The 13,784-nt window shown below is 38.7% G+C and overlaps 3 protein-coding genes across 3 annotated transcripts; 2 read left to right on the forward strand and 1 right to left on the reverse strand.

The window, feature by feature from the left end:
- Positions 1-615: 615 nt before the first annotated feature.
- On the forward strand, positions 616-1,691 carry LOC120429786 (lactosylceramide 4-alpha-galactosyltransferase-like). Its single transcript, XM_039594846.2, has 2 exons — positions 616-1,208; positions 1,268-1,691. Exons 1-2 carry the CDS (start codon positions 616-618, stop codon positions 1,632-1,634), a joined length of 960 nt encoding a protein of 319 aa, XP_039450780.1. The 3' UTR covers positions 1,635-1,691.
- Positions 1,692-6,431: 4,740 nt separating this feature from the next.
- LOC120429789 (NTF2-related export protein) lies at positions 6,432-7,122 on the forward strand. The gene is made up of 2 exons (XM_039594849.2): positions 6,432-6,614; positions 6,687-7,122. The coding sequence occupies exons 1-2, from the start codon at positions 6,594-6,596 to the stop codon at positions 7,083-7,085; spliced, it is 420 nt and encodes a 139-aa protein (XP_039450783.1). The 5' UTR covers positions 6,432-6,593; the 3' UTR covers positions 7,086-7,122.
- A 123-nt stretch (positions 7,123-7,245) lies between these two features.
- LOC120429788 (gastrulation defective protein 1 homolog) lies at positions 7,246-9,532 on the reverse strand. The gene is made up of 2 exons (XM_039594848.2): positions 9,358-9,532; positions 7,246-9,292 (listed from the first exon to the last, which is right to left on the reverse strand). The coding sequence occupies exons 1-2, from the start codon at positions 9,440-9,442 to the stop codon at positions 7,419-7,421; spliced, it is 1,959 nt and encodes a 652-aa protein (XP_039450782.1). The 5' UTR covers positions 9,443-9,532; the 3' UTR covers positions 7,246-7,418.
- Positions 9,533-13,784: the final 4,252 nt, after the last annotated feature.

The raw sequence follows: 13,784 nt of genomic DNA on the forward strand, positions 1-13,784 counted from the left end.
GAACATTTTGAACATTTTGGTCATTTTGGGCATTTTGGGCATTTTGGGCATTTTGGTCATTTTGGTCATTTTGATCATTTTGGTCATTCTGGTCATTTTGGTCATTTTGGTCTTTTTGTTCATTTTGGTATTTTTGGTAATTTTGGTAATTTTGGTAATTTTGGTAATTTTGGTAATTTTCGTAATTTGGGTACTTTTGGTAATTATGGTAATTTTGGTAATTTTTGTAATTTTGGTAATTTTGGTAATTTTGGTAATTTTGGTAATTTTGGTAATTTTGGTAATTTTGGTAATTTTGGTAATTTTGGTAATTTTGGTAATTTTGGTAATTTTGGTAATTTTGATCATTTTGGTCATTTTGGTCATTTTGATCATTTTGGTAATTTTGATCATTTTGGTCATTATGATCATTATGGTCATTTTGGTCATTGTGGTCATTTTGGTCGTTTTGGTCGTTTTGGTCATTATCTTTTGTTTTAATTGTTATCAACAAGTAGGCGTTGTAATTGTCGTTAAGAAATTTCGTTCAAACTACAACAAACAACTGTCAAAATGGCAATTTCTAAACTAAACGGCAAACATCCGGTAGTAATCACTGTTTTTATAGTATTCATAATGTTATACTTTACGTATCTCAACATCCAAAAATTTGCTGATCCGAACATTGTACATCTATCAAACGTGCAGCACAACGAGTCCGAATTCAGTTCCGGCAAGAACATCTTCTTCATCGTGTCCACCCTGTCACCCCGAGGAGAGATCAAATTGACCGCCAGGCAGGCCTGCTCCATCGAATCCGCTGCTCGAACCAACCCGGATTGGAGCATTTTCCCACTTTTTGTGACCGCCACGTGGTTCAACGCTTTGAACAACGAGTTCATCAGTCCACTTCTTCGTTATGGAAACATCCACTTGAGAACCGTAGATTTGGAGACTTTTGCCTTGGGAACTCCACTAGAAGACTTGTTCGCGAGGCACGCCTTGCAGAAGTCGAGCTACCCCGTGGAACACACGTCCGATGTTCTGCGGCTGTTGGTGCTCTACAAATACGGCGGAACCTATCTGGACACGGACGTAGTCTTGCTGAAATCGTTTGATCTGCTGCGACCAAACTTCCTCGGTTCGGAAGGTCATGGTTACGTGGCCAACGGAGTCATCAACCTGCAGGCCACCGGTGATGGACATCGCTTCGCAGAAGCTTGTATCAAGTAGATAACTCGTTTTCAAAATTAATATTCGAGTAATAAATGTCTCTTAAAAATTCCAGCGACCTCGCGCAAAACTTCAACGGCACGGTTTGGGCCGCCAACGGACCATTTTTGGTCACCCGAAATCTACGCCGGTTTTGCAACGTCTCCGATGTGGCCAGCATGTCCCGGGAGCGGTGCGGAGGTCAACTGACCGTCCATCCGCCAGATGTGTTCTACCGGATTCGTTATCCTCGCCACGAGTGGTTCTTTGAGCCGGAACGTACAGACGCGGTGATGACGGCGGTCCGGGACGATATTCTGGTGCACGTGTGGAACAAGGCGACGGGTGGAATTCCGTTGAAGGTGGACGGGACGACCGCTTACGTGAAGCTTGCCCATGAGTTCTGTCCGAATGTTATTAAAGGTTGTGATGAGTTCTTCTAGTTGTTTGATACATTTTTCATTTGGTTTACTGAATTAAATAAAAGTTACAAAAATGCATATTCTTACTAATAACGGGCTATTTTAATGATCCGAACCTCATCCGAAGCCAATGTGAATTCACCACAGTTTGAAGTAACTGTCAAATAAGCTGTGGTGAATTTATATTAGCCACGACAGGATTGACTTTAACATGAGATTTACATCTATTTGTCTATGAATCTACCAAATGACCTTCATTCCAATTCAAAACATCAAATTTTCCCCAAAACCCTTCTATCTCACGCCTAATCCCCAGCACGAGCCAAACCCGGACCATTTCAAGCCAAGCCAAAGTCACGAACAAGAATTTTCCTTATTTCAACAAAATTTTCCCTGCCCTCCCGTTGCACCTTGCACCCCCCGTGCTATTGTTATTGCCAGGATAAAATTAAACCCCGCCACAAGACCTGCTGTAAATACTGGCCAACGGTCCGTGAAACTCGGACGCCTTGGTCAGTCTGTCCGAGTCTGAAAAGTGAAATTATTAATAGAATTCGCCTCCCCCAACCTGGAAATCGGCCATTTAGTCAGCCGACTTGTCCAGTTTCAGCACTGGCCTACATTCGCACCAAGCTGGCCTGACCCTCGCAGAAAACGCGGTCTTTAAAGGAATAGCCTTGTGAAAATGGTTTTGCAAAAAAAATGAAACCGGCTTGCCATTTTATGCCAACTCAAACGGTCAGAAGCAGCTGATTTGAGAAGTTAGAGTCAAACAGACGTGAAACTCTTTCTTAAATTTCCTAAAATAACGGTCATTTCAAAACGAAATTTGTTGAATTGTATTTTTGCAACGAGCCGCAACTGTCAGTGATGGCGTTGAGATCGTTTGATGTCTGTTATCGCACCTGGCCGACAGATGGCGCTGTTTGGATCCAACATTTGAGTAATATGTTTCATGGTTTCATGTCTATTTGTCTGTGTTTCCGTGTTTTTTGCACCGTTTTCACGTGATTTTCCATTGGCTGCCACTGATGGAAATGGAAATGTAGACCTCACCATCGTATAACATCCAACCCCCTCAACTTATTACGAAGAATGCGACTTAAACTTGTTGAATAGTGGTCTGCAAAATGCGTTCTCCGGCGCAATTTCGACATTGACCTTGTCCGGTTTGCTTACTTTTCTAGAATTTGGCCACCAGCCTTTCTCTCTGATGTCATCGTTCGTGATCTTTCGAAGGAAATCCGATGCACTTGGCTTGGTTCGCAAAATAGAAAATGTTAGTAAACATGCATTTTGAGCGTTAAGTGCGCCAAAACTTCCTGTTAGTTTAGTAACTATACTTGGAGTAACCTTGAGCGGCAGGAAAAAATAGTCATCAAACTTAAAAATGCATTTCGTGGCACGACTGGTGCAATGTCGTCGGAGCACGCATCCAGAGTTACGGGGAACAGGAAGGTGGGTTGGGACACTAATGTCCATACCGGGAATGCAGGACCCTGCTGAGCTGATTTGCATACAACATTGTGAAAACTTCGTGGAAGCATGTGGACACTGTCGTTATCAATCCATCAAAGTGGTGAAGCGGTTGAAGCACGTGGTTATTAAAAAACTGATTTAAAAAATTTAGTATTTTCGTAGTTCTGGTTAAACGAATGAAATATAGAACTTGTTTGTGTAGGTTATCTTTAACTGTTGTTTTATGATTATTTTTTATTATTTAATTCATTTTTATAACTAATTTTAGAGATACATTGTTTGAAATGAGTTGCGCGTTTTACATTACTTTTAATCATTCAAATGTTTAAACCATAGCTTGTGGTTTTAATTTTTATTATTTATTTTTGAATAATTTGTTTCTGCCTATTTGAATGAAACTGAACATAACAAACGTTTAAACTAAAGGTCAAATCCCAAAACACTGAATATAGAAATGCCGAAATTAAATAAAAAGATTTTGCATTTTTTTTTTTTTTTTGCTTAGGTGAAACAAATTTATATATTGAAGAAAAATTCCAAAGTTTTGTAATTAAAAAATTCAAGGAAAAAATTTAAAACTTTGAAAATTATAATAAGCCTCGTACAAATATTTTGAAAGGTTCCCACCACTTCCCCCAAATCGGCCCGATAAATCAGGAAATCAATGGAAATTCAAGTGCAATCAGCTGAAATCAATTTAAAATTCATTCTCTTGCGTTTAGAACCATTTTTAACATGTTTGGGTTAGTTAAAAAAAACTTTTGAGTTATAAAAAATCGATGTACAGTACCGCAAAAAGTTTTTTTCAAATCTTACGTTTTTTGAAAACTAATGATTACAAAACAACTAAACTGCCCATGTTCACATAAATGTTCCATATGCTAAAACAGCAGACTGAGAAAAACGCAAAACATACTTGAACTATTGTAAAATGCATTTTAAAACCCTTTTTTTCTTCAAATGTTTAGATTAGGGCTTTTTATTTTTTATATTTTTTAAAGGTTTTTGCAAAAAAAAACTTTGAAAAATATTTTTATCGGCCTTACTGAAAATTCAAAAAAATAGAATTTTAGAAATCTGAAATTCAAAAAAATAATTACAAATTCTAAAAATCTAAAAAACAAATAAATTTAGAACACCATCAATTCAAAAAAATAATTGGGTCCTAAAATGAAGCTTAGATTGCTGATATTATTGTTTACAGCGATAAAGCTTATTTTTCTGAGTACAATGACCCTTTGTACGACCACAAAGAGTTTAAAATCAATTTTGAAAAATTAACCTCGCGGTCCTTCTTGACAGAAAAGCTCCTACTTGACAGCTCGTTCCAAGGGGACCATAGTTAATCCATCGAAAAAATGTTGTCTTGTCAAAAAAAAATTTGCATTAAAATGAAAAAAAGTGGTCAGAAATGGTTTTTAATCGTGTTTTTTAACGTTGTACATAAAAATTGACATAGGGCTTTAGTACCCAATTCAGAATTGCAATCCAACAAAAAAATTGTCTTCAATTCAAAGTTCTAAAATAAAAAAAACGCAAAAAAAAATCAGATAGTCAGATAATTTGTTTTGCCTTTTTTAATATTTGAACTTTAAATTGAAGACAAATTGTTTTGTAGAATTGCAATTCTGAATGATAATTTTTAATTGATGGTGTTCTAAATTTATTTATTTTTAAGATTTTTTGAATTTGTAATTATTTTTATTTTTAAAATTTCTATTTTTTTAATGCAAAAAAAAAATTTAAACACCAAAAATTATAATCTTCACAAAATTAAAAATTCATATATTTGAGGAACCAAAATTAAAAAAAATCATAAATTTAAAATTCAAATTAAAGGTATTTAATATTTTATTCCGTTATCTGACGTCCTGAAGGTTTAAGTTTCTAATCAAATTTATTTTCAAAAAACAGAACAGCTGATTTTTTGGGCAGAAAAATGCGTAATTTCGGCAAGTTAAGGTGGTAGATGGTGTCCTTTACTTTTGGGGCAATGACTTTGGTTTTGAATTCAGGGTCCCGAAATATTAAATTGAAATGAAAAACTAATCACTATATGTAAAATGCTTCTACAAACAACACAAAGAAATTCATTGTTGATTGAAACATTCTGAATCAAGATTTGAATGTTTTTCTAAAACAAACATGGCCGATTGGGGATGATGCCTTCCAGAGCCTTAACAGTTCATTCTTCTGATTTCGGCAGAATTCTGGCGAAGTTCAGCATAAAAATCTATGTGTGAAGGATTCAAATATTTAGAAATTTTCAAATTGAAAAGTTGTATAATTTTTTTTAAATTATGATTTCAAGATTGAATAGCTTTTGTAAATATTAATTTTTTGATTTATTTTATTTATGTCTGGATTTTAAACTTGTGTTTTTAATATATTAATTTACACATATTGAATTTTGGAATTATTACGAAAAAAATGCACATATTTTTATAACCGTGTTTCTTCTAAGCTTTGTTCTTTGCTAAAGCAAGCTCAAAAATGCTGAAATTGATGATTAATACAGTTTTTTTTATTCAATTGGGTCCTAAAATGAAGCTTAGATGGCTGATATTATTGTTTACAGCGATAAAGCTTATTTTTCTGAGTACAATGACACTTTGTACGACCACAAAGAGTTTAAAATGGATTTTTAAATCAATTTTGAAAAATTAACCTCGCGGTCCTTCTTGACAGAAAAGCTTCTACTTGACAGCTCGTTCCAAGGGGACCATAGCTGATCCATCGAAAAAATGTTGTCTTGTCAATTTTTGTATTTGCATTAAAATGAAAAAAAAAAAAAGTGATCAGAAATGGTTTTGAATCGTGTTTTTTTACCGTTGTACATAAAAATTTACATAGGGCTTTAGTACCCAATTGATGATAAATGCAGAAAAATGCATTTTAAACTTGATCAAAAAAACAATCATCTCATTAAAATGTTCAACTGTCGAAAGCTTGAAACCACGTGTTTGAAAATTTTCTAAAAAATGTGTTTAAATGTCAACATCAGTTTGACAACTGGTTTTAACGTCTTCGCTTTTAAGTTTCAATACGTTTGAAATAGCGAGATTCGAATTAACGAACCCGCTCTGTAAATTTGTCAAACAAATTGTTTGCAACTTCAAACATAGATGTCGCACTGGCCGCATCCAGGCATGGCTTTCTACCTAAGGTACTCGCGATTGAGTGTGTAGTAGTGCGGTTGTCAAAATCGCTATCTCTGACTAACATATACAGCCTTGGCATCCAGGCAGGTGTCCCCATTTCTTGTGACTCTACTGTTTTTAGATCGCTTTGAAAAGGAATCTGTTTCTGAGGGGCAAACAGGTGAGGAAAATGACAGCTGTCAACACTCGAGCAAACAACAAAACGAAATCAAGCGGCGTCGTCCGAATTTTAATTTGATTTAAGAATAAAAACGGCAGAAAAAACGCTGATTTTAACAAAGAAATAGTAAATTTCGTAGAGTTATTTGTCTAGGAGGTCAAATAACTGAAAAATATCAAAATGTCCACCGTAATTGACTCGGTAAGTTGAAATTCACCGAAGACACGAAAACAATGGAATGAGGTTATAAAATTCCGGTTCCTTTTCCGGCAGGAACTCCGCACCAAGATCGACACCGCTTGCCGCACGGCAGAGGAGTTCACCAAACTGTACTACGACAGCGTGGACAAGAAGCGCCACCAAATGTCCAAGCTGTACATGGACAACGGGCTGCTGGTGTGGAATGGGAACGGCGCGAACGGGAAGGACAACATCCAGAAGTACTTCCAGGAGCTGCCCCGGTCCGAGCACGTAATGAACACACTGGACGCGCAACCGATCATCGACGATGCCGTTTCGTCGCAGCTGACGTTTATCATTCAGGTGTCGGGGACGGTGCGCTTCCAGGACAATCCGACGAAGCCGTTCCAGCAGACGTTTATGATTACGGCCCAGGGGGACAAGTGGAAGATTGCGAGCGACTGCTTCCGGCTGCAGGATGCGATATTTTAGGGAGAGAGGGAATAAAGAGGACGGATTTGGAGAACATTTGTATGAGTGTAATTTGTTTGGTTAATTTGAGAAATCGAATTGTTTTATTAAGAGATCAAGTCAGTCGATATTATCGGTCGATAAATTTCTATCACTGATCGACAAAATTCGAAAAGCAAATATTTATGAAATCAGATTTTGGATTAGGGTGACCGACATTTATTGTAACTATTCTAGCAATGATTTTATTTAAAATTAACAAGATTTTCGACTGATAAACGAAAACTAAATGTGGAAATATTCAACTTTTTCACACTAGGAAACTTGAGGTCAGAAACTCCTCAAATCCTAATTTTACTCCGTCTTCGGCTTCTTACTGTCCGGCTCGTCTTCCGCGTTGAAAATCGGCTTCGGCTGCGTCTTCGTGTACGCCGGCGAGATCCAGTACGGATTTTCGGCCGCTTCCTTCGCGTACTTGAGAATCGCCTCGCGCGGATCCTGGTCGTCTTCGACGCGCTTGCTCAAGCCCAGATTCCGGATGACGTACGAGGAAAGAGTTCCGCCGGAACTGGCCACTCGACCACCCTGACCGCTGGTGATCGGGAGATCCGGTCGCTTCGATTTCACCGGATCCATGCGGTCCTTTTCGAGCTTCTTCCGATGCGAGCGGGACTTTTCCTGGCGGAACATCGGGAGGGCGTGCGGCGTGATGACCTGCGTGCTGCCCACCATTTGGACGTCCTTCTTTTTGCGGTACGTTCGGACGACGCACAGTTTGGCGCCGCGCATCGATCGCTTCTCGTCGTACAGGCCGCGGATGATTCCGTTGCCGCAACCGACGAAGACCTGGTTCAGTTTGGGGTGCCAGTGGACGCGGACCAGGTGGGAATCGGTGATTGGAATCGTGGTGACTGTTCCGAAGGTTTTCGTGTCGAAGAAGTAGAGATTGGCTTGCTTCTGTCCCTTCGGGAGGGACTCCCCGGTCAGGATCATGGTGTCGTCCGGGCTGAAGCAGCAGTCGGTTGTGTCGTACCGGGAGAAGAGGTTTTCAAACACGTGCAGAGGCTTCTTGAACGCTCGGAGATCCCAGAGTTTAAGCGTTTCGTCGGTGCTTCGCGTGGCCAACATCTGTCCTGCATACGAGAACAGAACCGATGAAATGTCACTTCCCTTGGCGTGGGCGTCACGGACACAATGCGTCGTATTGACGAACATCCTGCGCGTGTCCCAAGTCTGGATGGAACCGTCACTACAACCCGCTGCAATCAGCGTGGCATCCCGGTTATAAGCGCAGGTCGTCGGAACTGTCTTCAACCCGCCTTGGGCTCGCGTCTTAATCACGTTCTTCTGTTCCTTTGACCTCGCAAATACCCACGTCCTCAGCGTCGAGTCCATCGCGCTAGTCAAGAACTCCTCCTTCTTGATGTAGTTCCAACTGCCGCCGGTCAACCCAGCCACGTGTCCCTTCGTCCTCGTCATATCCGTAATGTACTGATCTCCCTTCACGCACTCCATCTTCTCGAACCCATCCCGGTCCAGCACCTTCGCCTGCGAACTCCCAGAAATGACCAAAATCATGTCCCCCGTCCCGGAATAGTGCAAATCCCGAATCGGATGGTTCTCGCACGGCTGCAAACTCCGGAAGCTCTTCATCGACTTGTCCATCCCGGAAAAGTCCCAAAAGTTCAAATTGTAATCCACCGACCCGGTTGCCAACCGAACTCCAGAAGGATCCGCCGCCAACGAAATGACCGCCTTCGACCCGTGCCGCATCTCCACCTCGTGCGAGTTTGGAATCTTATTAATCGGCGCGTCCTCATCGAAATCATCGTCATCATCATCCTCATCAGAGTCCTCCTCCTCGTCACTCCCCCTTTCCTTCTTCCTCCCAACCGTTGTCACCACCGTGGCCGCGCCAGCGGCCACCACCCCCGGCATCGGCCCAATAACCTCATCATCCTCCTCCTCATCCTCAGACTCCTCCTTCTGAATGGCGGCCGTGTCCACCTCGGCCCGCGGGGCATTCTTCCGCGCGGCCTGGATCATCTCGTTGATGTCGAACTGTTGGGCCTTGCGGCCAAATCCCGAAATGCCCATCAGTTCCTGCATGCGGCTGTTTTCCAGATCCGAAGCGATTTTATCCACATCCGCGGAAGAGGATGGCTTGCTGCTGGATGGGCCAGGTTCCGGCGGTGGTTCGATGCGGCCAAACGAGCCGAAGCCGGATGCTGAGGAGGAGGAAGTTATTGATTTTTCTGTAAGGATTTCACGAAGGCCGCAAACAAACACTTACCCGAGGCATCTGGGGCGCTAGTTGCGGTGGCAGGTGCTGCACTTTTTAGCTGGATTTTTCCGAACGTAATTTTTCCTTTATTCATTTTTGAAGCTGCGTAATTTTCCAATTTTCCATGGAGAAAAATGTCGATCGATGCGCGGACGGTCGCGAAACGATTTCAAAACAAACAACTTTGTGCCCTTTGGAAACGTTTCGCGTCAAACCGAGCAAACCCAAAGTGATCTAAAATTGACGTTTCAAATGAAAATGTTAAAAGGTAGGGTTCGCTTCAACGGCGCTGTGTTTTTCAAGTCTAGGGGTTTTTGCCAGGGGGATGCTAAAGGCCGCCATCTTGGGTGATTGAGATTGATAACGCGCGCAAACTGCGCACAGTGAAAACAAAATTTTTCTTTAATTAATAATTCAATTTTGTTATAAGAATTACTGTTGTAAAAGTCACAGTTTACACAGTAGTTAAGTTAAACGTTTCATGTGATAAAAATACAACTTTAAATGAGGTCATCGGCCCGATGCTTAATAATCCCTACTTTAGTAGTTTATTCCCGAGCAGGGGTAAATAACACGGGAATACCAAATTTTGGTATTACTTGGGCAAATAACAGCGACCAAAATGTGCCCTTGGTTGCCCAGTAATAGATGGTAAAATACCATGAAATCATACCAAAATCTTGTATGTGTAAGGGCACAACAATACCAAACCATGTTATTCCAAGGGTAAAATAATACCTCAAAATAAAACCATTTCAATACCAAGTTGAGGTCTTCTGGGCTTTTGAACATTGCTTGAATACCAAAACTTGGTATTGCCATGGTTTTATTTTTAGGTATTCCCGCGTCCTTGGAAAATCATATTTTGGTATTTCTGTGGTCTTTCACATACATGATTTTGGTATGATTTCATGGTATTTTACCATCTATTACTGGGCAACCAAGAGCACATTATGGTCGCTGGTATTTGAACAAGTAATACCAAAATTTGGTATTTTCATACCATTTTAGTGCAGCAGTTGCAGTTAGTGAAAAAACGGAAATGATTCATATGCAACAGCCAAATCTACTAACCTGATGATTCCATGTTGTTATTAGTGATATTCTTCACCACACCGAATGCGTTTGTCATTGATGAACGGCCTGTGCTTGAAGTTCTTGAAGCTTCTGAAAAATAACAAGATTGAAAAATAAGTATTATTAAAATGAAACTGAATTGAAATTCACCAAAATTCATTAATCTGTCGATTGACTCGTTTTTCAAAGTATTTGGTTATCCCGACTTAGAGATATTTCAACGTTTTTGAAAAAAATATTAGTGGGTATATGACACTAATTTTTAAAATCATCTTTAACATTTTTGGGTTTCAAGTCATTTTAGCGCAAAATTAATTAACTCGTAAAATTTTTTTAACAAATTTTCCATAGTTTCAGAGAAAATTGATGAAACCTTTCAATATTCAAATAATACCAAAATGTGCCATCCTGAATTAGAAAATTTTCCACAATTTCAAGTCATTTCTGTAGGGGGTATATCAAAAATGTTTAAAATAAAGTTTGAAATTTCCGGTTTTGAATGAAAGCATTCGCTTTGAGACATCATTATAGCGCAAAATTAATTATTTTGTCAAAATTGGTCAAAATTTTCCCATAGTTGCAGAGGAATTTGATAAAATACTGTAATACCAAAAGAATAACAAAATGTGGTGTTCGATCATTGACAAATGCTGCAATTTTGCAATATCAACACAATACCTTAAATTGGTATGATACCACATTTTGCTCTTGCATAATCCTTAAGACAAATTTTAAAGGGTCCAGGAATACCAAAATTTGGTATTGATATCAGAGAAAGGTATTATTACGCATTTCCCTTGTTATTTACCCATGCTCGGGTTGTGCAAATAAATTGATAAAAATCACCTCAAAAACATTCACTAACGTTTAAACTAACATTGCGGTAAATTTTTACATAAAAACAATTATTCCTTTGTTTCCATTTTATGTCTGCAGTTTTTGTACTTTTTTTACAGTGCGCAGTTGCTTTGTTTTGATTCCGTAACGAACAGCTGTTCTTTTGTGCTGGAGCCGAAGTTGACATTTCCCTTTTGTTCTGGTGCCGAAGTTGACAGCTGGTGTTGGCTACGGGTGAGCTGCCTGTAGTGAGATATAGATGTCGCCCCCCTGGTTTTTGCCTTCCTCACTTTACTGAGGAAAGGCTATAAAATCACTCGAAAATCGAACTTTTTAGTTAGAACTCCTAGACCTACCTTCATTTGTACATATCGACTCAGAATCACCAGCTGAGCAAATGTCTGTGTGTTTGGCTGTATGTAGACATGTGTACCAAATCCATGTCACTGGAATATCTTGTCACAGGCTCAACCGATTTTGGCCGGAATGGTTTTAATCGATCCGTCTTAACATTCCCTAAGTTGTTATTTAAATTCATGCGGTTTTATCATGTATTTAAAAAGTTATGTCAAAAAAACTGTTTCATATTAAATTAAAATTATGGTAAAAAGGGTGGTTTTTTCATGAAACCCTCACATGTTATATATTTTTAGAAAGCAAATGAGAAGACGTTTCTTGTGGATTAAGAATTATCAAGATCTGACTTACCTATCTAAAATTATAAGCATTTTTAAAAATGGTCTGAATTTACATAACCTTAAATGGTCCCGTCTGATCGCCACGAAAAAAGCCTTGTAGAGGGATTCCGTTTTCCTGAAAGGCGGTGTCTGTATAATCTTGACAAAAAGTCTGTAGCAAGTCAATTTTTTATACTCGTCACTTATTTTTATTAGGACCTCTTAGGTGCTGCGATCACGTTAGGGGAGATCCATAAACCATGTCGACACTTTAGGGGATTGTAATCACTCTATAAATGAGAGGAAGGCACCAACCACCTAAAGGTGGATTAAGTAACGTTTTTTTTAAAAAAGGTCCAATTGGGTCCTAAAATGAAGCTTAGATTGCTGATATTATAGTTTACAGCGATAAAGCTTATTATTCTGAGTACAATGACCCTTTGTACGACCACAAAGAGTTTAAAATGGATTTTTAAATCAATTTAAAAAATTAACCTCGCGGTCCTTCTTGACAGAAAAGCTCCTACTTGACAGTTCGTTCCAAGGAGACCATAGTTGATCCATCGAAAAAATGTTGTCTTGCCAAAACAAAATTTTGCATTAAAATGAAAAAAAGTGATCAGAAATGGTTTTTAATCGTGTTTTTACCGTTGTACATAAAAATTGACATAGGGCTTTAGTACCCAATTAACCAAATTTCCAGTTTTTGCTTTTTGGACACGCAGAACAACATTTTGTAGAATCAGCCTGTACGAGGTTTGATTCAACAAAATTTTTGTTGAATATAATCAACGCCGATTTTGCGTTGAAACAAACCTTGATTTTCTTAATTCCACAAAAATCTTTTGTTGTTTTGAAAAAGTTGCTTTGACGTTTAGCGTTGATTCAACAAAAATCTTGATTTTCAAATCAACAAAACGTTTTGTTGATTCAAATAAACTCAAACCCCGATAGTTTGACACCAACTGTTGTCAAACGAACGAGGTCACTTTTTAGTTTGACACCCCTTTTACACGGAGTTCATACACACTACCAAACGTTTGGTTTGATAATGTGCGTGAGCGCCGTGAAAAAGTGACAATTCGTCCCTTTTTAGTTTGACTTTGACCAACCAACGGGGTACAAACTAAAAAAGTGTCAAACGAAAAAGTGACCAACCACCGGGGGTTGAGTGTATGCCTTATTTTTCTGCGTGGATGTTTTTAAAACCGCCTTAAATCAGGGGTATTGAAAATCACCCAAAAAGCAAAAAGTGAAAATTTGGTTTATTGGACCTTATAAAAAAAACTCCAGAAGCGTTGAAGGCGCAGAAATTATGTAAAATATTAGTCTATTTAAAACAACAGTTTCTTCTGTAAATTATTGTGGATTTTGCTGGTAGCCCAAAAGTTTAAGAATTAAAAAAAACTACAAAAAAAAGAAAAAAAAAACGAAAAACAAACATTTTTATATTATCGTGACGAAACAGCCTACTTTTATCTACTAAAAATAACAGAATCGAATAGAAACACATTTCAAAACAAATGCTGAAAAGATCTACTTTTCAGCACTGAAATGGATGCTGAAAAGTTGAACTTTTCAGCACTAGTTTTGAAAAGTAATACTTTTCAATTTTTTTTTATTTGAACGATTTATTGACAAAATACATGAACATTCGACTTATCATTTCACTCAATGGGTGTTTTTCAGAAATGCAAAAAATGTTGTATGGAACTCGTTGCAAACCTTGATTTTTTCAGCACTTGTCGTATTTATCCAACTCGGTGAACCTCGTTGGATAAATGTACGACACGTGCTGAAAAAATCTTCTTTTTGCAACTTGTTGCATAAACTACTATTAGTGTG

Source organism: Culex pipiens, chromosome 2 (assembly GCF_016801865.2).
Source record: "Culex pipiens pallens isolate TS chromosome 2, TS_CPP_V2, whole genome shotgun sequence".
In the NCBI taxonomy this organism is placed as follows: Eukaryota; Metazoa; Arthropoda; class Insecta; order Diptera; family Culicidae; genus Culex; species Culex pipiens.